This window comes from Antechinus flavipes, chromosome 1, assembly GCF_016432865.1.
Source record: "Antechinus flavipes isolate AdamAnt ecotype Samford, QLD, Australia chromosome 1, AdamAnt_v2, whole genome shotgun sequence".
NCBI lineage: Eukaryota > Metazoa > Chordata > Mammalia > Dasyuromorphia > Dasyuridae > Antechinus > Antechinus flavipes.
The window spans coordinates 160,792,944-160,814,602 of record NC_067398.1 but is presented as its reverse complement, the minus strand read 5'-3'; the positions used below and the strand labels follow the sequence as shown (position 1 = coordinate 160,814,602).

General features: G+C 33.7%; 2 protein-coding genes across 3 annotated transcripts in view; one reads left to right on the top strand and one right to left on the bottom strand.

The window, feature by feature from the left end:
• Positions 1-11,749, bottom strand: part of GFM2 (GTP dependent ribosome recycling factor mitochondrial 2) — a 57,676-nt gene extending 45,927 nt beyond the window's left edge. For both annotated transcript variants that reach the window (XR_007952987.1, XM_051992157.1), the window contains exons 1-7: positions 11,602-11,749; positions 7,694-7,783; positions 4,295-4,379; positions 2,666-2,714; positions 2,038-2,135; positions 456-581; positions 253-341 (exon numbers count right to left, since the gene is read on the bottom strand). Coding sequence is in view for 1 of the 2 variants with exons in the window: in XM_051992157.1 (XP_051848117.1) it covers positions 253-341; positions 456-581; positions 2,038-2,135; positions 2,666-2,714; positions 4,295-4,379; positions 7,694-7,756 (510 nt within the window). In the remaining variant the exon portion in view is untranslated. The remainder of the gene's footprint in view (positions 1-252; positions 342-455; positions 582-2,037; positions 2,136-2,665; positions 2,715-4,294; positions 4,380-7,693; positions 7,784-11,601) is intronic.
• Positions 11,750-11,894: 145 nt separating this feature from the next.
• Positions 11,895-20,337, top strand: NSA2 (NSA2 ribosome biogenesis factor). The gene is made up of 6 exons (XM_051992240.1): positions 11,895-11,994; positions 13,431-13,618; positions 13,710-13,860; positions 17,164-17,343; positions 18,484-18,676; positions 20,239-20,337. Exons 1-6 carry the CDS (start codon positions 11,992-11,994, stop codon positions 20,304-20,306), a joined length of 783 nt encoding a protein of 260 aa, XP_051848200.1. The 5' UTR covers positions 11,895-11,991; the 3' UTR covers positions 20,307-20,337.
• Positions 20,338-21,659: the final 1,322 nt, after the last annotated feature.

Genomic DNA, 21,659 nt, shown 5'->3' with positions numbered 1-21,659 from the left:
AAATGTCAGGTAAGAATAAGTTAATGTCTGTCTTAGGTTTTGGGGAAAATATTGGGAGCTTACAGGCAACAGCATCTACAGATCGAGGTCACAACATTAATAAAGAAGGTGGAAATAAAGTGTCTTCACATTGTATACATTTTGACTTATATGAGTTATCCACAAATAGAAAATAGTACTAAAAATCTCAGAACTTAATCAATTTGTTTAGTATTACAACAGTCTCCATTTTACTTCAACAATACTTTGTACCTCTACACCTGCTGAAGCATCAAATACAGCTACTGCACCATCCAATACTCTTAGACAACGCTCAACTTCTAAAGTAAAGTCCACGTGACCTGAGGAAAAGATTATAAATAAAATGTTTAAAGTGTAACAGAAATTAATAACAACATATCTATCTAGTTAGAATTGCTATACTTTGCATATCAATGTTATCAATTGTACTATACCTGGTGTATCAATGAGATTAACTCTATATCCCTTCCAGTCAAATGTAACAGCAGCTGATTGAATGGTAATGCCTCTTTCTCGCTCTTGGGCCATAAAATCCGTCACTGTGTCCCCATCATCAACATCTAACCAGGAAAAGGTTATCATTTTAGTCAATAATTTTTGTCATCTCATAACAAACTACTTTAAATTACTTTAGAGAACAATACCAGTAAAAGATGATATGACATGCAGAGAAACAACTTCCAAGCCATGAAGACTTGGTATAATTCATTAAATGAAGAAAAATAAAGTTTCAATCACATAAACTAAAAAAACTTCTGTACGAACAAAATCAATTCAGCTAGATTTTACAATTATTAAATGGAAAAATCTTTGCCTCATATATTCTGATAAAAAATCTGATTCAAGATGGCTAGATGATGTAGTAGATAGAGTGGTAGGCTTAGAGTAAGGAATAACCTGCGTTTAAATCAAACACCAGCTGTCACCTTGTCTTACTCAGTTTTCTCAATAGTGAAATGAGGATAACAATAACATCTACCTCCCAGGTGGGTTGCTGTGAAGATCAAATAAGGCCATTTTTGTCAAGTGCTTAGCATAGTCTGTGGCACATTTTTGTTATTGGGGAGTCATTTCAATCATGCCCAACTCTTCATGACCCCATTTGAGCTTTGCTTGACAAAGACACCAAAGTGGTTTATTATTTCCTTCTGTGGCTCATTTTTGCAGATGAGAAAATGAAGCAAACAAAATTAATTGACTTGCCCAAGGTAATATAACTAATAAATGAGGCTGGATTTGAACTCAAATTTTCCTAATTCCAGGGCCAGCTAACCCTCTCTCCAGTGTGCCAACTAGCTGCCTGCCTGTAACATAGTAAACATAATGAATGCTTGTTTCTTTCTCTTCCCATAATATTCTTTATATACTTGGAATTCTTATGACTCTATAGACAGAACTATTTCTCAATAACTAAGTGCTTAAAACATGTTTTCACAAAGAAAAATGCAAAATATCAACCCACGTGAAAAAAAAAAAAACATTGTTAACAACTAAGAATTAAACAAATTATTTAACATTTATATTAAACATATAAACAAATTAAAAGAACAAATTAAAACAACTTTGACACATTCTCTCACATTCATCAAATGGGCAAAGATGGAAATATTTGATATTTGTAATAATTATTGGGCTATGGGATAAAAAGGCACAGTAATACACTATTGGTATCAGTTGTGCCACATCTTTTATAGTACATTTGTCTGAGAAACTTAAATAACTGAAGCACATACTTGAGGTAAATGAAAACAATGAAAAATGGAGAAATAATTACAAATTTTCATTCCTGGTTTTTTTTCCCTTTTGTACAATTATTACTTTAACATCATTACAATGGTAAGACTTAAAGACCTAGAGAAAGGATTAAAAATATCAATAGCTGACCAAAATGATCACAAACTTATTATTCTCAAGAAAGGATGAAAGCCCATCTATTGCATTTTTTAAAATCAAACTATTTACTAATACTACTTTTAATTTTGTTTAAATTAATTGTGACGAGAAAATCTTTCTCACCTCCCAAAGACCTGATGTATCCAGAATAGTACAATATTCTCTCTGTGGTTGTAGTTTTGCCTGCATCAATATGAGCCATAATTCCAATGTTACGAATTCTAGTAAAAGAAAAAAAAATCACACAACATATTAATTCATTTAAATGAGTAAACATAAAAATTAATCTAAAATAGTGATTTGAATGCCTTTAATAGAACTGCAAAAAAAAAAAAATAATAATACATATCCATAGTGCTGCAAGCTTTTTTAAGCATTGATAATGTATTTAATTATGAAATGGTATAGTACTTTACATTATCTCTAGAATAAGGATGGCAATACTTTGAAAAAAAAGAAAATAAATCTCATTACATGTTTACAACATTACTCCTAATTTAGATAGAAATATCATAAAAGGAATGTAAAATCTGGAAATAATATGATTTCTCATTATTAAAATTAAAATATTGAGAGACAAATAGTAGGCAATCTGGATTCAGATACACATTCAAGTTTTTTATTATTAGTCAGGAATAAGTAATAGAAATTGTAGATATCTCCAAATTAACAAAGAAGAAATAAGAAGAAAAACAGAGCCTCACAAATTAATATGAATATAAAAGCAGGTGATATCTATGAACTTACTTACTTAGATATAGAAGGGTTGATGATTGAACGTAAAGATTTGACATCATTTTCTATTACACAAAAGAGGATGAGAGAGAGCAAAATTAGAAGTTTTAATTTATATAAGAAATTTACAAGTGCAAAAAAGAATTTATTAGTTTAGATAATTCCAAATAAAGCTAAAACCAATTAAAACCTTAAGTTTTCAAGAATGTCTTGTATATAGAAGAATTTCTTTTCTATCCAAAATGGAAAAAATTGGAACTGATCTGGATCCTCTCATTGTTGAAGAGAGCCACTTACATCAGAATTGATCATCATGTAGAATTGTTGTTGAACTGTATAATGACCTCCTGGTTCTGCTCATTTCACTTAGCATCAGTTCATGTGTGTCTCTCCAAGCCCCTCTGTATTCATCCTGCTGGTCACTTTTTATAGAACAAAAATATTCCACAACATTCACATACCACAATTTACCCAACCATTCTCCAATTGATGGACATCCCTTCAACTTCCAGTTTCTAGCCACTATGAAAAGGGCTGCCACTAACATGTTTGCACATATAGGTCCCTTTCCCTTTTTTAATATCTCTTTGGGATATAAGTTCAGTAGTAACACTGCTGGATCAAAGGGTATGCAAAGTATGATAACTTTTTGAGTATAGTTCCAAGCAATTTTTACATCTTAAAGCTACAGAACTGATAAAATTAAAAATGAAAATGTTGAGACACTCAGACATATTGAAAATTGAGCTAAATACATAAGACAAGTCATTCCCCAATTAATAAATGATCAGGACAATTTTCAGATGTAGAAGTTAAAACATATTAAAAGAAAACCTCTTTTAATCACTATTAGAGAAATGCAAATTAATTTTGAAGTATTATCTCATATCTATCAGATTGGCTTATGTGTCAGAAATGGCAAATGTGATAAATGAAGAGGTGGGAAAATTGGGACACCATTTTATTGTTGGTGGAGTTAGGAACTGATCCAACCATTCTGGAGAACAATTTGGAACTATGTCCACACATAAAACTCTGTATACCCTTTGATCCAGCAGTGTCTCTATCAGGACTATATCCCAAAGAGATCTTAAAAAAAGGGAAAAGGACCTACATATACAAAAATATTTATAGTAGCTCTTTTTGAGGTGGCCAAGAGTTGGAAATTGAAGGAATATCTATCAATTGTGGAATGACTGAATAAGCTGTGATATATGTATGTGATGGAATACTATTATGCTATAAGAAATAATGAGTAGGCTGATTTCAGAAAAACCTGTAAAGACTAATTTAAACTGATGCTGAGTGAAGTAAGCGGAACTAGGAGAACATTAAGATCTCTTGTAAGAAGAAGGAGGTCATTTTTTATAATATGTACAAGAAACAATTATCCTAGAACAAGACTCAGAGTTTGAGCCGCTCAGGAATCACTCTGAACCTAAACTTGGGCAGGATTGTATACTTCAATGTCAACAAAAGTTTAAGGAACATCTGTCATTTGGAGCCACTGTATTAGCTATTAAGGGAGATACAAAGGCTAAGATAAAACACAGCACTGGTTCTCAAAAGATTCACAAGGGCTGAAGGAAAATACAAGAAGATAGAAAAAAATTAAGGTAAACTTAGATATAACCAAAACCTGTACCTGGTAAGGAACTATAATTTCTTCTAAGAAAAACTTGTGATATTAATCCCTTTAAAATCACTGTTGTTCTATAGGAATACATGTGCTAGAAAGAAAAAAAAAAGAGAGAAGTTAGTTTTATTGAAACACAACTAAAAAATGCCTATTTGTATTATAATTTTCCTGGCTTGCATTATATGCTTTGGCTGTGGACATTCTGGTCCTTTACATTTCTATTAAATCTTATAATAAAGGACTCCTAAACTTTTTGAAACTGACAACCTAAAATCACTATAGCTGAGGCTGTAACAGAAGATAAATTTCACATGATCTTTTAAAATGACTTAGGGCATTATTAATCAGAGAAATGCAAATTAAGACAACTCTGAGATACCACTACACACCTGTCATACTGGCTAGAATGACAGGAAAAGATAATGTGGAATATTGGAGGGGATGTGGGAAAACAGGGACATTAATACATTGTTGGTGGAATTGTGAATACATCCAGCCATTCTGGAGAGCAATTTGGAACTATATTTAAAAAGTTACCAAACTGTGCATACCCTTTGAGCCAGCAGTGTTACTACTGGGCTTATATCCCAAAGAGATCTTAAAGAAGGGAAAAGGACTTGTATGTGCAAGAATATTTGTGGCCAGAAACTGGAAACTGAGTAGATGCCCATCAATTGGAGAATGGCTGAATAAATTGTGGCATATAAATATTATGGAATATTATTATTCAGTAAAAAATAAACAACAGGATGATTTCAGAAAGGCCAGGAGAGATTTACACGAACTGATGCTTAGTGAAATAAGCAGGGCCAGGAGATCATTATATACTTCAACAACAATACTATATGATGATCAATTCTGATGGACCTGGCCATCTTCAGCAATGAGATGAACCAAATCAGTGCCAATGGAGTAGTAATGAACTGAACCAGCTACAACCAGCGAAAGAACTCTGGGAGATGACTAAGAACCATTACATTGAATTCCCAATCCCTATATTTTTGCCTGCCTGCATTTTTTATTTCCTTCACAGGCTAATTGTACAATATTTCAGAGTCTGATTCTTTTTGTACAGCAAAATAACAGTTTGGTCATGTATACTTATTTTATATTTAACTTATACTTTAATATATTTAACATGTATTGGTCATCCTGCCATCCAGGAGAGGGGATGGGAGGAAGGAGGGGAAAAATTGGAACAAAAGGTTTGGCAATTGTCAATGCTGTAAAATTACCCATGCATATAACTTGTAAATAAAAAGCCATTTAAAAAAAATAAAATAAAATGACTTGGGGAAGACAGGGAGAATAAATTTAAAAGGTCAACAGGTGTTCTTTCCTGAATACATCTTAGGAGGATAATTTGTGTCTGTGGGGAAGTTGGAGTGGTTGTAGTTATGGTCAACCAATAATGAAGAAAACTATGACATATCATCATAAGCTTCTGCTAGAACTTAGAGCATCCCAGACAGCTTCAACAGAGTTGTAAAACTGGCTAAACTCCTTCTGAACCAGATTAAAATGTAATTGGGAAATTTTGAAAAAATTATAAAATATAATACAACATAAAATACAATGTTACTTTTTAGTTTTCTAAGTTAGCATGAAGCTGCAGGATCTACTTTTAAGTTTGATACCATTGCCCTACAGTATTAATTACATTTTTTCTGCCCCAAAACTTCTAAAAGGTCTATTTAAAACTTGTCAGCATATTTCATGCAATTTTAGTTAATGTATAATGTTATACTTATACCAAAATCTCCCTTTTCTAACAAACCTCTTTTAGTAGTTCTATTTAAAATCATTAAAAATTATAGAGTTAGTGGGAATCTTGGAGATCATTTGTATCAACAGATAAGGAAATTAAAAATCAAACAGATTAAGGATCTTATGTATAAGTGCTAGTAAGAATGTGACAAGAAAATGTGTATGGATAAATCTTATTCATTAATGGGATTTTGCAAAATGCTGATTTTTTTTGTGAATGGATCAGAACCAAAACTATCTGTTAAAAGAAAAAAAGAAACTGGAACAAAGTTGGCAAATTATTCTAAGACAGTTTGTAAATTAAAAAGAAATTCAAAGATGAACTTCCTTTTATAGAATGAATTCTTATCACATAAAGTCAAGAATCTCCTCAGGAATGGAGGAAAGTAAAACCCTGGTTAAGCTACTTGTTCTAGCTCATGCCTGCACTAAGCAAGGAGAGACAGATATTGCATCCAAAGCCAATTCATGCAGAAGATTCAACTTGCAAGAGTCAGAAGATTTGGCTTCACATTCCTTCCTATTTGGGGTGGGATCTTGGATAAATCATTTCATCTCTTTGGGTCTCAGTAGTCCTGAGATCCCTTTTAAGCTACAAATCTATGATTCTATGATTAATTTAAAAAGGAAACTCTGAATAAAGTTTGTAACTAATTGTTACCTCAAAGGGTAGAAACGCTTTTAAGTGATACAGATGATTGATGGACTGATGGCTACAGGGAAGATGGATTATAGAAAACTGAGAAGATTTTTAAATAGATAATTCAGCAAGCATATAACTAGCTTCTGGGTTTTAAAACTGGTAGAAAGTAAAAACATTTACCAAAAGCTATCACAACCTGTACATCAAACCAAGAATTATTATTCTCAAATAAAATAACTTTCTCTATCTAGAAAAACTTATGTCCCAATAAGGGGAGCAAATCAAGTAGAAGCATCTAGCTTCACACTAATATATGTCATATAATTGCATCTTCTGTGTTCCACAATAATACAATTTTGTCATCTATGTCTGTTTTAGTTATTGTAGAAAATTTTTAAAATTAACCTAACTTGCTTCAAAGCATTTTTTAAATATGATACTCCTTAAAATTATTCAGAGGTATAATAAAATAAGATTTAAGAATCACTATCTAGTCCAGGAGTAAGGAACATCTGGCTTGTGCATTGTACAAGGCTCAAAATCATTTGCTAAAGCAACAACAGCCAACAATAACCTGAAATCTAAATACTAGATTTCAACCTCCCATTGCTTGAGTTCAAAAGCTGAAAATTCTGTATGGCCCTTGAATTATATTATAAATATCCGACTGGCTAGTTCTTTGGCAGAAAAAAAGTTTCCTACCCCTAATCTATGCAGTAAACTTGACACTTTAGGATATGTATGTGTATATGTATATGTATATGTACATCTATATCTATATTTCTCTTTATATATATAAACAAACTTTATATAAGTAATTTTGGTTCAAGTATTAAATTTCATATAAATATAATTTAACTTCTTTGGGTCTCAGCTCTTCAATAAAACTGAGGGTTGATCTAGATGGCCTCTAAGGTCCCTAAATTTATGCTATGTAGACATTTAAAATGTCTTAAAACATTTAAAAACAAATATTTTGAATGATTAAGACTTACATTTATATGCAAACTGGATACTTTCTGTTGATTCATTATTAATTTCCTTAATTTTGTCAACATGATGGCTCTATTTTCTATAGTTATTCACTGAAAGAGAAAGAACATAATGACAATGAAATTTTAACACTTAAATTGTGTCATTTAAGTATTTTATTGCCTAAATGTGGAAAGTAATTTGTCTTTACTTTGTTAAGAAGTAGTCATTTTAATGTTAATTTGATTTAAGAAAAATTTAATAAATTAGAAAATCAACTTTTTATCTAAAAATGAGAAAACATTTGGTTCTCAGGCTAAATATTTTCCTCCAAAATTAAATGCCTCATTTGAAACAAAAGCTTAAAAATAAAGATCGTTATTCTAACTAAAGCATCATAAAATAACTTAAGCTGAAGAAAAAAGTCAGCTAAGACATTCATGAAAATATCAATATTCTATTCAAAATTTTAGTTTCAAGAGATTGTTTTCTATCCTTTATAACCTAATTACTTCACTATTTCTGAAGTACCATAAGAAAATAGGAACCTGATCAACAGAATTCAAATATTATATGTGAATATGAAAAAAAATTAGAAAAAAAAAGTCATATACTTGTGAACATTTTTTTCCCCCTTTTCTTGGGCAATATACTACCTAATAAGAGTTACCAATATCCTTGTCACTATCTGAGCTGGTGATAAGCATACATCCAAGTGCCTTTTCTCAAGTCACGTCTTTCTTAACCTTTCCAAAGCACCAAACACTACAACCACTTCCTCCTCAAGGACTCTTTCTCCTCCATGGATTTTTGTGACACTGCTTCTTCCTAGTTCTGTTCCAACCAGTCTGACCACTCCTCCTTATGCTGAATCTATGTTCTACTCCCCGTCCCTGGAGAATTAACATCACTACCCTGCCTATATACCTGTCAACTTGGCCTACTACCTGTTCCCTTACTCAATTCTTACTCTTTTTGTCTCTGTATGGGTTGTTTCCCATGCCTGGAGGGCTCTTCTTCCTAACTTCAGCCTCTTGGAATCCCTAACTCCTTTTAAAATTCAGCTCAAATATCACAAAACTTTCCCCAATTTCCTAGCTTCAGGCTGCTCTCCCCTCCCCAAATTTACTTTGCATATGTTTTTTATCCATCTAAATTACTGCATTCCTCAGTAAAGGATAAGTTCCTTGAAGGCAGAGAATGTGATGGGTTTTTAAAATCTTCTTATCTAGTGTCTTATATTTAGACTTGTAAAACAAGATTAAATTAAATTAATTATTGCAATATACTTCAAATAACACTGTATATCAGCTAAACCATACTTTCTAAAATTTGAAAAGAAAAAATAGAGAAGCTCAGATGTACTTTAAAAACTCATATAATCAGTTGGGGAATGGCTGTTATGTGTAATGAAATGTCATTGTTCTATAAGAAACGATCAGCAGGCTGATTTCAGAAAGGCCTGGAGAGACTTATATAAACTAATGCTAAGTGAAGTGAGCAGAACCAAGAGAATACTGTAGCAGTAATTGAGGGGAATACCAAAACTCTTTCTTTCTGACTTGAGGAGGAGGAGCATAAGATGGAAACTCCTTGAACCCTGCCTCTGCCAAAAAAAAAACAAACAAAACAAACAAACAAAAAAAACACCCCAGGGAATCAGGATAAGTAGTTTCATTCTGTTAGAGGAGCACACCCCCATTGATAACACTCACTACTGATTACACCCTCTATTGAATTGAAGATTAGTCTAGATCTACTCATTCAATTGTAAGATTCTCTATTCTGATTTCAACTCAAACTGCACCCAGCCTCTAGCCAAAGTTTCAATTATAAAAAGAGGCAACTGAGCTCAATTCCTTGCAGAGGACCAAAAGCAGGAATCATGCAGGGCCAAGGAACCTCCCTTGGAATAGCTGTCTGCGAGGGACTCTGCCTGCTGAAAAGACTTTCTCTTTTCAGTATTATCCTCTCTTTGTCTCTCTTAAGCATTTTCCTAACAGGACTATAACCTCTTTACCTTTCTGCCGGGATTTCTCTGCTAGACCTTTACTTTTCTGTCAGGACTTTGCCACTAAGGAAGTCAGCCTGCAAAAGCTGACTTCCCAGTGCCACTAAACTTCTTTTGCCAGTCTAACTTTTAGGGTTCATAAATTCATTTACAAAGGACCTGCACCAACCAGAAGGGGGTTCCCATAACTCTCTGCCCTGCGCCAAACCCCAACATTTTTGGTTTCCTGACCAGGAATAGATGGGATCCAAACCTCATCAGTAATAACAAGATTATGTGATGATCACTTGTGATGGACTTGGCTGTTTTCACCAATGTGGTGATTCAGGCCAATTCCAATAGACTTGTGATAGAGAGAGCCAGAGAATTTTGAAGACTGGATGTTGATCACAATATAATATTTTCAACTTTTTGTTGTTGTTTGTTGCTTTTTTTCTCAATTTTTTTTTCTTTTTGATGATTTTTCTTGTGGCATGATAAATGTGGAAAATATATTTAGAAGAATTGTACATGTTTAATTTCTGTTGGATTATTTGCTGTCTAGGAGAGAGAAATGGGGAAGGAGGAAAGAAAAATTTAGAACACAAGGCTTCACAAAGGTGAATGCTGAAAACTATCTTTGCATGTATTTTGAAAATAAAAAACTATTACTAAAAATTAAAAAAAAAAAACAATTGGTATAAATAAAACCAGAGACGTTTGCAATATGAATGATCTGGTTGCAGTTAAATCATTTTTCCCCCAATGTGCACTGCATACTACCTACCACTAGAGGGAAGCTTTATATCATTACAGCCTGTATTTTCCATTCTGAAGAACCCTAAAGTCAATGTACCCTAAAAAATATCTACTTTCCTATGAACCACACCCATTATTTATTTTTTTATATTTAATTTCCAGATCAGCAACCTAATTGAATGCCTTTCTATTTTAGAAAAGCAGTAATAATAGATATATCTGAATGATTTACAGTGAACTCAGCACTTTAGAGTCCTAATTCCCTCCATATTGTCCTGAAAAATACTTTCCATGTTAGTGTCTGCCCATTCTGCCAACAGCCTCCTGAATCCAGAATACCCTCCTGAAACATTTTTGATGTCTTTTTGAGCTGTGAGTTCCTGCAACCACATTTTGAGTTTTAAAAAAGGGGGATGAGTGTGGGGAATGTGTGGAGGTGGAAAAGCAAAAGTACCTACCCTCAAGCTGCTCACCGTCTAATGCCAGAAGAGTCAACTCCAGTGGTTTCCTAGTGCCTCAAGAATCAAATAAATTAAGCTGTTTTGTCAGAAGTTCTATACAATCTGATCCCAACCTAACTTTGCTGCCTCTTGGAATTACTCCCCAGATCGGCCTTTTCTCTGTTTCTCATCTACTATGGTTCATCTCCCATTTCCATGCTTTTGCATCGCCCCATGAATGGAATATACTCCCAGCTTACCTTTAGCTCACAGAATGCTTCTGTTTAAGATGCAATTTACCCACCACACTCTGCCTTTCCAAATCTCCTTGCATTTAACTACTTCCCTTATCTTTGTATTTAATATCTTTAAAATTTTGTTACACAGCTTCTTGCATGTGCTTGTGGTGTACCCTACTGGCATATAAGCTTATTGAGAATGGGAATCCGTTTCATTTTCTGCCCTTGCAGCCCCAGAACCTAGCACAAGCAGGCGCTTAATAATTGTTGGCTGGCTGATTGAATAAGGGAAAGCAACTATTCCTGATCAACTTCATTCATTATCAGCCTAAAAGTATTTATTAATGGCCTATTAATGGATGCAGAACTCTGGCTGGACATGGTACCCAAGTAACTGTCCTCAAGGACTTTACAATTTCGGAGTGGTCAGAAAAATAAACGCCATTTATCTATCACACATCTCTTCATCCTCGTCAAGAGGAGAAGCCCTACCAGGGACGCACCTCAGGAACAGCTGCCCGTCTGAGCGAACGTTCTGCTGGGTAAAGAATCTGTCAACCGCTTCTGGAAAGCCCACGCTAAGCTGTCACACTCCGCCGGCAGCTCACTCTTGCACGAGTCACTAGCCGGAAGTCCGTACTCTCTGCCTCCATCTCCGTAGTGCAACAGTCAAATGCGGCCGTCGGCGACTTCCGCCCGGCCTCCCTCTGGTGTGAAGGGATAAGCACTGAGAAAGGGAAGGCGGAGTAAAGCGGAACGGAAGTGCTGAAACTTCTGGTTTTGTCCGGGAGTTTTAAAAGGAGACCCTTTTCTTTTCCGGCTCGTGGAGAGGCTGAGTATCTGAAGTTTGAGAACGTTTTAATCGGCTCTTCTACTGGCCCCCAGCCGTCAACATGGTAAGCAAATTGAGCCACATAGACGGGATCAAATTGGGGAAGGATGCCCTTACACTTTTCGCCTGGGGATACGTGACGGGAAGAAGAGACACCCCCCACCTCCACCCCCCATCTCCCCGCCAAGGTGTCAGGTCTGACGGGACCCGTGGGGAGATGTCCCGGAATGGGGATGGGGAGGAGGTCCTTGCTGCCTCCAGTTTCTTACCCCTGGACCTCCTCTCCACCCCGAGCAAATCCAGTCTTTAGTCACTCAACCCAAAGCACTTTTTAAATTCTGCCTTTGTTTCTGGCACTGCGCCGGGCTCTGAGGAGCCTATGATGAGAGTGAGGTAATTCTTGCCCTGTGGGAGTTTACGCTCTGCGAGGAAACGGCACAAGGATGTATCCAGACACATCACTATTGGACCTAAATAAAATAAAATAAAGGGATTTAATTAGTTGGGGCTTCCTGGGAGGCGATACTTGGATTGAGCCTTGAAGAGCACCGAGGGTTCCAAGAAGCGGAGATGAGTGAGAGACTGGGATGGTGTAATGGCTTAGCGGCTTGAAATTAAATGTCTTTTATGATAGTTTGAGCGTAATTTGCAATTCGCTGATTAAAGTAACGTCTAGAGCTAGCAAAGATGGATTAGAGCCAGATAATTGAGGAGTTTGAACGGCAAACAGGGGCTTTATATTTTATCCCGAAGGCAGCAGGAAGGCATGGAACTTCTTGAGCATATGAACACCGTAGTCAGACCTCTGCTTTGGGAATATTAATTTGGCAGCTGTTTGAGGAATGATTGTACAGGGGAGAGGCTGGATTAAGAACAGTCAGTCTCAGGGAAAGGTGACCAAGATGGAGAGAGATTCCAGAGTTGTAGTTTTGATTTTTGAACGAGGTCAAATCTCCATTCATGTTCAGTGGGCTAGGTAAATTCCCTTCCAAGTGACTTACCTTGCTTCTCATGAGGTAAGCATTTGGTAACTGCATCAGAATGATTCTTGGAAGCTCAAAATGCAGGAATAGGATTCTAGTTCCATTTTTCTTAAATGAAAAGTAAAATATATAAGGTAGCATCGGATTGCATTTCTCTGGCTGTAGTTTCTCATTTGAATCATGACAGTTTATTAATTTAACTGTTGAACATCTCTACTGGCCATAAAATGAGTTTATTTTCATCCTTCTGAATCATTGGCATTTACCAGTTGTGTATGATGAACAAATAATGTCCTAACCGACTAAGAAGCATTCCCTGCCATATGTAAAAAATAATTCATTTTGTCTGACAGCAGGTGTGTGTAGCTAATGCTCTAATTGCTTGCAGGTATAAGTAATCACTTTAAGCTAAAGTAAATCTTTTCTTAGTTCATGGTCCTTATAAAAGAAAGTTATTTGGCAAGTTTTTCTTTCAGTAGATGCTTTTAAAAGTATTTTGTCTTCTGTGTCTTAATAGCCACAAAATGAATACATAGAGTTACATCGAAAGCGGTATGGCTACCGCTTGGATTACCATGAAAAAAAGAGAAAGAAGGAAAGCCGAGAGGCTCATGAACGGTCAAAGAAAGCAAAGAAAATGATTGGTCTAAAGGCCAAACTCTACCATAAACAGCGTCATGCTGAGAAGATTCAGATGAAAAAGACGTGAGTATATTCTGTTTGCTGTATTTGCAATTACAAAGTATTAAATTAACTTTTTATAGGATAATTTTTTTTTCCTGGACTTTTTACATAGTATCAAGATGCATGAAAAGAGAAATACCAAGCAAAAGAACGATGAAAAAACTCCCCAAGGAGCAGTGCCTGCATATCTGCTAGACAGAGAGGGACAGTCCCGAGCCAAAGTCCTTTCCAACATGATTAAACAGAAACGAAAAGAGAAAGCTGTAAGTGATGGTATTTCTTAAAATGTTCTTTTTTTCCCCTTTTTTGCTATGTTTAAATGGCTTCTTATGAGAAATATTCATGTCTGGTTTTTATCAAAATTCATAAGGAATATTTTTTAGGTTTTCCTATTAATTTGAAACAAAAGGGTTAAAGTTGGTTAGAATTATCCAATATTTGCTTGAAAGGTTCATGTTTTTGACAAATATTCCTCTACTGAGACAGATAAACAATCTTTGAGAATTTGTTTGATTGAAAAATTTAGCAACTTATGTCCAGGTTTTGATAGGCTAGTCCTTAAATGACAGAAAATAGATGACAATCTAATTTAAGAATTATGGCCTTTTTATTTTAGTAAAAATATGTGCTTTGGGGAAGATAAGAGCAAATTGATGGAGAAAACCAGTGAATCAATGACATAAAATGAATGTACACAAAAAAGTCCTTGTCCATGCGTAGCTACAATATTATTAGACATAAGACAAAACTGGAATCATTTAAATTATAATACAAATTGACAACCTTTGAATAATTATATATTGGCTATGGAGAGACTAAGAATATAAAAGTATTGAATAAGATCTTTGTCTTCATGGCACTCAGATTTTAGTAAGAATATAGGTTTTGTTGAGTGGTACACATAAGGATAGGAATTTAGAATATATCAAATTATATTTTTATGTAATTTGTATCACTACATACAGAATTTTCAATGAAATAAGCATTAGCTATAGAGATTTTTGATATTATACCATCCATTTTAATAACATTAACTATATTTTTAAAGTTAGTAGATACTGTTCTTTCACATAATTTCATGAGGAAAAATTCATCAAATAAAGCGTCTGTCATTTTAGCGAAATCATTCAATAAACTATTAGTGACTGTATCATGTTATAAGGGGTGGCTCATCTTTAGAATATTAGAAAGTCATATAATACTAAAAAGTTCAACCTTCTACATGCTAAGTTCTGTCCTAGATGCTAAGATACAAAAATAAATGTGGGAGCAGGAGGTGAAGATACAAAACTAAGAAAATAAAATATAGTGAGTAGATAAGAAACAGAAATAACAGGCTACATAAGATTTTACAGAAGAAAGATCATTTCTAATAGATCTGAGAAGTATCATGAACAAGGTAGTATTTTGCTTTGGAGAGGTTTTTAATGGTAAATGGATAGAGGAAGGAATTTCAAGGCATTAGGAATATCAGAGGCAAGACGATATGGGACATGTGAGGGGAACAGTAAGTTTACATTGTCTTAAGTATAAAGAATGAAGTGAGAGATGGTAAAGGATTAAAGTGTTAACAAGTTGGAAAAAAATCTTCAAAACCATGCCAATGACTTTGGGCTTGATTTGGTAGAGAATAGGAAACCACTAAAGGGTTATTAGAAGCCTTTGCCTTATCTATTCAGTTTGCCGTTTTCTTTCACCCCCAATAATAAAAAGGTCTTAAAGAGATCAGTCTTTTAATTAAGAATTCAATGCCCTGTTTTTTCCTAAGTAGCTAAGAGAGATTTGAAAAAGGAACTTTCTAATGAGCTTTCTGCTTCTTTTGATTTACTAGCCATGTGATTGTTCACTTCATTTGTAAAGTGATAATATATGTAATTCCTGCCTCAAAGAGTTATGAATAACTATAAAAAATCCTGTTTGTGTCTGTGTTAATTTATTAGCCTTTGACTCAAAAATTTTCACATTTTGCTGTCAACACCATATTTTGTTTTGTTTTTTAACTCAAATAGTATTTTTTTCCAATTACATGTAGAGATGGTTTTAAAATTCATTTTTGTAAGATTTTGAGTTCCAAATTTTTTCTCTCTCCCTCTTCTATTCCTCCTCTCCAAGACAGCAATTAATATAATATATGTGTATAGTCATTTTAAACATTAAATTAGTCAGGTTATGAAAAATCAGAATAAAAGGGAAGAATCATGAGAAATTAAAAGCAAACCAAAAAAAAAAAAAAAGTTGAAAAAAGTATGCTTTGATCCACATTCAGTCTCCATAATTCTCTTTCTGGATGTGGATGGCATTTTTCACCCCAGTTCTATTGAAATTGTCTTGAATCATTGCTTTGTCAGGAAGAGCTAAGTCTTATCATAGTTGATTATTATATAATCTTATTGTTAGTGTGTACAATATTCTTCTTGTTCTTCTCACTTCACTCAGCATCAGTTCATATAAGGCTTTCCTCAAATCAACTTCCTCATCATTTCATATAGAATAGTAGAATTTCATTACATTCAATTATTGTTGGTAAGAAATGACCAACAGGATGATTTCAAAAAGGCCTGGAGAGACTTACACGAACTGATGCTGAGTGAAAAGAGCAGGACCAGGAGATCATTATATACTTCAATAACGATACTCTATGATGATCAATTCTGATGGACCTAGCCATCTTCAGCAATGAGATGAACCAAATCAGTTACAATGGAGCAGTAGTGAACTAAACCAGCTACACCCAGCAAAAGAACTCTGGGAGATGACTAAGAACCATTACATTGAATTCCCAATCCCTATATTTTTGCCTGCCTGCATTTTGGATTTCCTTCACAGGCTAATTGTACAATATTTCAGAGTCTGATTCTTTATGTACAACAAAATAACAGTTTGGTCATGTATACTTATTGTGTATCTAATTTATACTTTAATGTATTTAATTGGTCATCCTGCCATCTAGGGGAGGAAGTGGGGGAAAGGAGGGGAAAAATTGGAATGAAAGGTTTGGCAGTTGTCAATGCTGTAAAATTACCCATATATATAATTTGTAAATAAAAAGCTATTTAAAAAAAAATTTCATTACATTCATATAGCATAACTTATTCAGTCATTTCCCATTTGATGAGCATCTACTTAATTCCTTGCCACCACAAAAAATAGTTGCTACAAACATCTTTGTACATGGTTTATCCTTATCCCTTTTATGATCTCTTTGGGATACAGACTCAGTATTGACCCTGCTGAATCAAAGTTTAATAGCCCTTTGGGCATAGTTCCAAATTGCTCTCTACAATGGCTTGATCTGTTCACAACTCCAACAACAATCCATTAGTGTCCCAGTTTTCCCACATCCCTTCCAACATTTATTATTACCTTTTCCTGTCATCTTAGCCAATCTGATAGATGTGAAGTGGTACCTCAAAGCTAATCTAATTTGCATTTCTTTAATCAATAGTGATTTAGAGCATTTTTTTATAGATGGCTTTAATTTTTTCATCTGAAAATTGTTCATATCCTTTGATTATTTATTATTAACTAACACTGTTTATTAACAGTTTGTATGGATATGCTTTTAGGGTAAATGGGAAGTACCCTTGCCAAAAGTTCGGGCCCAGGGAGAAACAGAAGTATTAAAGGTTATTCGTACAGGAAAAAGAAAGAAGAAGGCTTGGAAGAGAATGGTTACTAAAGTCTGTTTTGTTGGGGATGGCTTTACTCGAAAACCACCAAAATATGAAAGATTTATTAGACCAATGGTAAGTCATTTGCAAGAATTTGCAGCCACAAACCTTGATGCCAGTCCCCTGTGTCTAGGTGAAATAAGTTTTTAAAGTGTCATGTAAGGGGCAGCTAAGCTAAGTGGTGCAGTGGATAGAGCACCAGCCCTAAAGTCAGGAGGATCTGAGTTCAAATGTGGTCTCAGACATTTAATACTTCCTAGTTGTGTGACCCGAGGCAAGTTACTTAACCCCAATTGCCTCAGGAAAAAAAAAAAATGTAATTGGAACACTGGGGGGAGATTAAGTACCTTTTAAAATTTCTTTGTAGTAGCTCTTATAAGGGGGCAGTCTTGTTTGAATAAGTAAAAAACATAATTCTATAATTTAAAAGTATTTAGTAATTGAACATTACTAGGGAATTATTTGTAATTTAATGTGCTAGTTATTGTTTTCTACATATGGGCTTCTCTACAAAGTACTCTTCTGAAATTGTTCACTCTAAAAATTCTTAATTACTCTTTAAGAAGAGTCACAACATAATATCAGAAATAAAAACTTTGTAAATTTAACTTTTAAGTCTTGAAAAGATGTAAAATTCAGAAATATAAATAAAATATTCAAGTTTCCATTCTTTTCATGTATGTTAGAGGCTGAGGATTTGAAATCCGTATTATAATCTGCATTTTTAGCCTAATTTTCCCATTATAAATAATAGGAAAGTGCCAAGCAGTTTGGTGAGGCTTACTACCAAATGGGTTGTTAACCTAATATTACTAGATAACTGCAGAGATGACAAAAGCATTTCACTCTATCCTACCAGGCTACTGCCTCTTCCATACATGTTTATAGAAGAAAAGAGATTCCTATCTCTTTAGAATACTTTGCTGCTAGTTATTATATGTAGAAGAGAGAACGCTATCTTGTAACTATAGATACTGGTGGTATTGTAGATTTTGTTGTCTTCCTAAATTAACTCATAGATTTTTATTTGATACTTTAGCAAACTATTGGCAATTTAGTATATAAGACAAAAGAAACTTTCAGTAGAAGCTGTTTTGTGAGCAGAACATGCTTTTCATTTGAGTTTTATTACTTCCATAGTCTTTGACTATATAAATGTTGCAAAAATTATTTAGGTAGTTGGAAATTAGCTATTGACATTTTCATTGTTAACAGGGTTTGCGTTTTAAGAAGGCTCATGTAACTCATCCTGAACTTAAAGCTACTTTTTGCCTGCCCATACTTGGTGTGAAGAAGAATCCCTCCTCCCCATTATATACAACTTTGGGTGTTATTACCAAAGGGACTGTCATTGAAGTGAATGTGAGTGAGTTGGGTCTTGTGACACAAGGAGGCAAAGTTATCTGGGGTAAGTAGGATTCATAATACTAATAACTGCTAGTAACCTGTGGTTTGAAAATAAGCACATAAGATCTGACAGATTTAAAAGAAGCAGCTAGCATTTGTTTTGATGCTCATTGGAGTAGATTTGATTTTTATTCAATTTGTATCACATCTATGAGGGAGACTAATTCATTTTTTACAAAAATTACATTCATATTCTTCACAGCTCAACTATGATAGAAGTAGATTTGTTTTTTTAAAGATTAGTGTTACAGCTATTAGTTTTTATTTATCAGAGGTGAATAACTATTTGCCAAAAATAAGACATTTTACCTAAATTCACAAAAGTTTGTAATTATATGCTTTTAAAACAAGTTCATGTAATCAACTGTCTTATTTAATCATATAACTAAATTTTATCCCAAGTCAGTATGGCAAATTTTAATACTGTGACCAACTTAAATTAATATTCCTTTGTTTTATTTATTAACATAGATCTAGAAAGGAAAGGCAAGCTTTTTACTTTGCTCTTCACTAAGTGCCCAGAACATTTCTAAATTAGTCCAAGAACATTCTATACATCCTGAAACTATTGTAATAGAAAATTAAAATTGCAATATAAAAAACATAAAATGTATGCTCAAATGTTTTTTTTAACTAAAAAGACATCATGGTATGGTAGAAAGTGCTAAAAGGAGTTAGGAAACCTGAATTTGAACCCCGATTCGATAAAAAAGTCAATCTCTTTGAGCTTAATCTAAAAAATATTTTTACCATGTATCTCACAAGGTCATTGTGACCAAAGTATGAATGTGACTTATTAGAAATCCTAAATCTTAACCTTTAGATAGACCTGTGATTTTGTTAGTATAGGTATTCCTTCTAATAATGCAGGCCTATCCTATTCTCTATCTCTATTGTCCATCTCTTCCCTATCTAGGTATAAAAGAATGTTTTCAACATTCTGGGGGTTGAGGGATAGGGAGTCTTCCTCTGTATCTCTTGATTTCAATGAATATGAATTAAACATACAGGCTATCAATTAGTTACTCCTTGTTCTTGCTACATGACTCATCCAGTCTTTCTTCTCACATATCTCACATCTTTTACATGATAGATACTTTAATTCACTGAAACTGTTCGATCCAAGCAATCTCTTTGGGTAATTCACAATTACTCTTTAGGCATTCCATTGTTGCTAGACATAACATTACAGGAAGCATTGGTGTTTGTTTTTAATGGAATCTTTTTTCAGATTAGCATACAACTAAAAAACACTTCCAGAAAATCTCTCTTTTTAGTGTCTAGCACATAGCATAAATTGACGTATTTTGACTCATTCATTAAAGCTAACTTTCTTTCTTATTAACTTGTTTGTGAGTGACTGCTATTCTTAATTTCCAAAATTTTTGAAGCCTTATTAAGTTCATGCCTTATTTTATATTTAGAGATTGGATAATGTCTACATTTAAAATGTATATATAAATACTTTGATTATAACTAGAAAAAATTTGTTTTGAAGAGCTTTTATGTCATAAACTAAAGTTAGTAGATAGTACTAATTCTTATCATTTTTTTTTTTTTAAGGAAAATACGCACAGGTTACCAACAATCCAGAAAATGATGGATGCATAAATGCTGTCTTGCTTGTTTAATTGACTGATTAAATGAAGTTCTACATCTTTATATTTGTTAAAGATTTTACAATATATCAAAAAACCCCACAACAGTTACTATATTGAACACTCAAAAACAAAACCAAAGACCCAGTTTTACACATCGGTTGTTTTGATTCAGAAAAGAGACGAGACACTATTTTCTTTTATGAGACTTTCCCATTTAGGAGTCGTAATTTAAAAAAAAAAAAAAAAAAAAAAAAAAAAAAGCTTGTAGCTACTTTGCAGTATACATTGAAATACTCTCTCTGGAGATCAAGAAGTACCTTATCTTTATTCTTTCAGTGTTTTTCTAACCACTAAAGACTCAGACTAATAAAAAGACTTATTAAACAACAAAAAAAGACTAAAGAAAGGTAGTTAGGTCCTAGACTAACTTAGGTTAGACTAAATTAGATGATTAGGGAGAATGAAAGCGTAGTTCAAATTAAATTGATTTTTTTTTTGCTTTTTATGTCGTCTGACTTAAATAGTTGAAAGGATGAAAATGACCAGATAGCTTTTCATTTGGTTTGCAAACCAATGCATTAGTAATAATAGAAAGGAACAGAAACTGAGTTAGGATGTGTTTATTCAGCCATACTACTGGAGAAAACTTCATAGGACAAAAGATATTGTATTTATTGCCTTTTAATTTTTATTAATTCATTGCTTTGCCAGGATAACCTGGAGGCCATTATTCTCACATAACTATAACACTAAGGCTAATTTTTATTATAATTATTTTTTTACAACTTACATTTATAATACATTGTTTCATGAGCTATCTACAATTCCAGTGACCTTGGGTTCTTTAAAGCTACTCCTTCAGAACAAATTCTGACAGGTTCTTCTGTGCTAGAAAGAAAGGGTACTACCCTCTAGAGAGATTGTCTCCAATTGGAAGACCAACCAAATAGTGTGCGGAAGCTCATCAGAAGGTACATTTTTTGCCTATGACTACCCATTAAAGCTATTCAGTTCTTTAGTGACAGAGGCTGGGGGAAATGGGAGGAAGAAGCACATTTATCAACAATTATTGGTACTTCAAATGTATTCAAATGTGAAATTATCCACTGAAATGCTAAATGGACAGCCCAAGTCATATTAATCTAGTAAACAAAAAGGAATCTGCAGCTATGAATAACAAATAAATGAATTAGTTGTCCGCTCAACAGCAACAAGAAAAATTTCATGGGATTTTTAGTTCTCATATAGCTAATAACTTTTAATGAATAACTGCAAAAAAATGCAGTTTTTATGTCAATGTTTGTGGTCCCTTCAATTTAAGCAAAATGAGATTTTTTTTAGTCTCTGAATCTTTTAGCTAACTGCATGAGGATAAAGATTTGA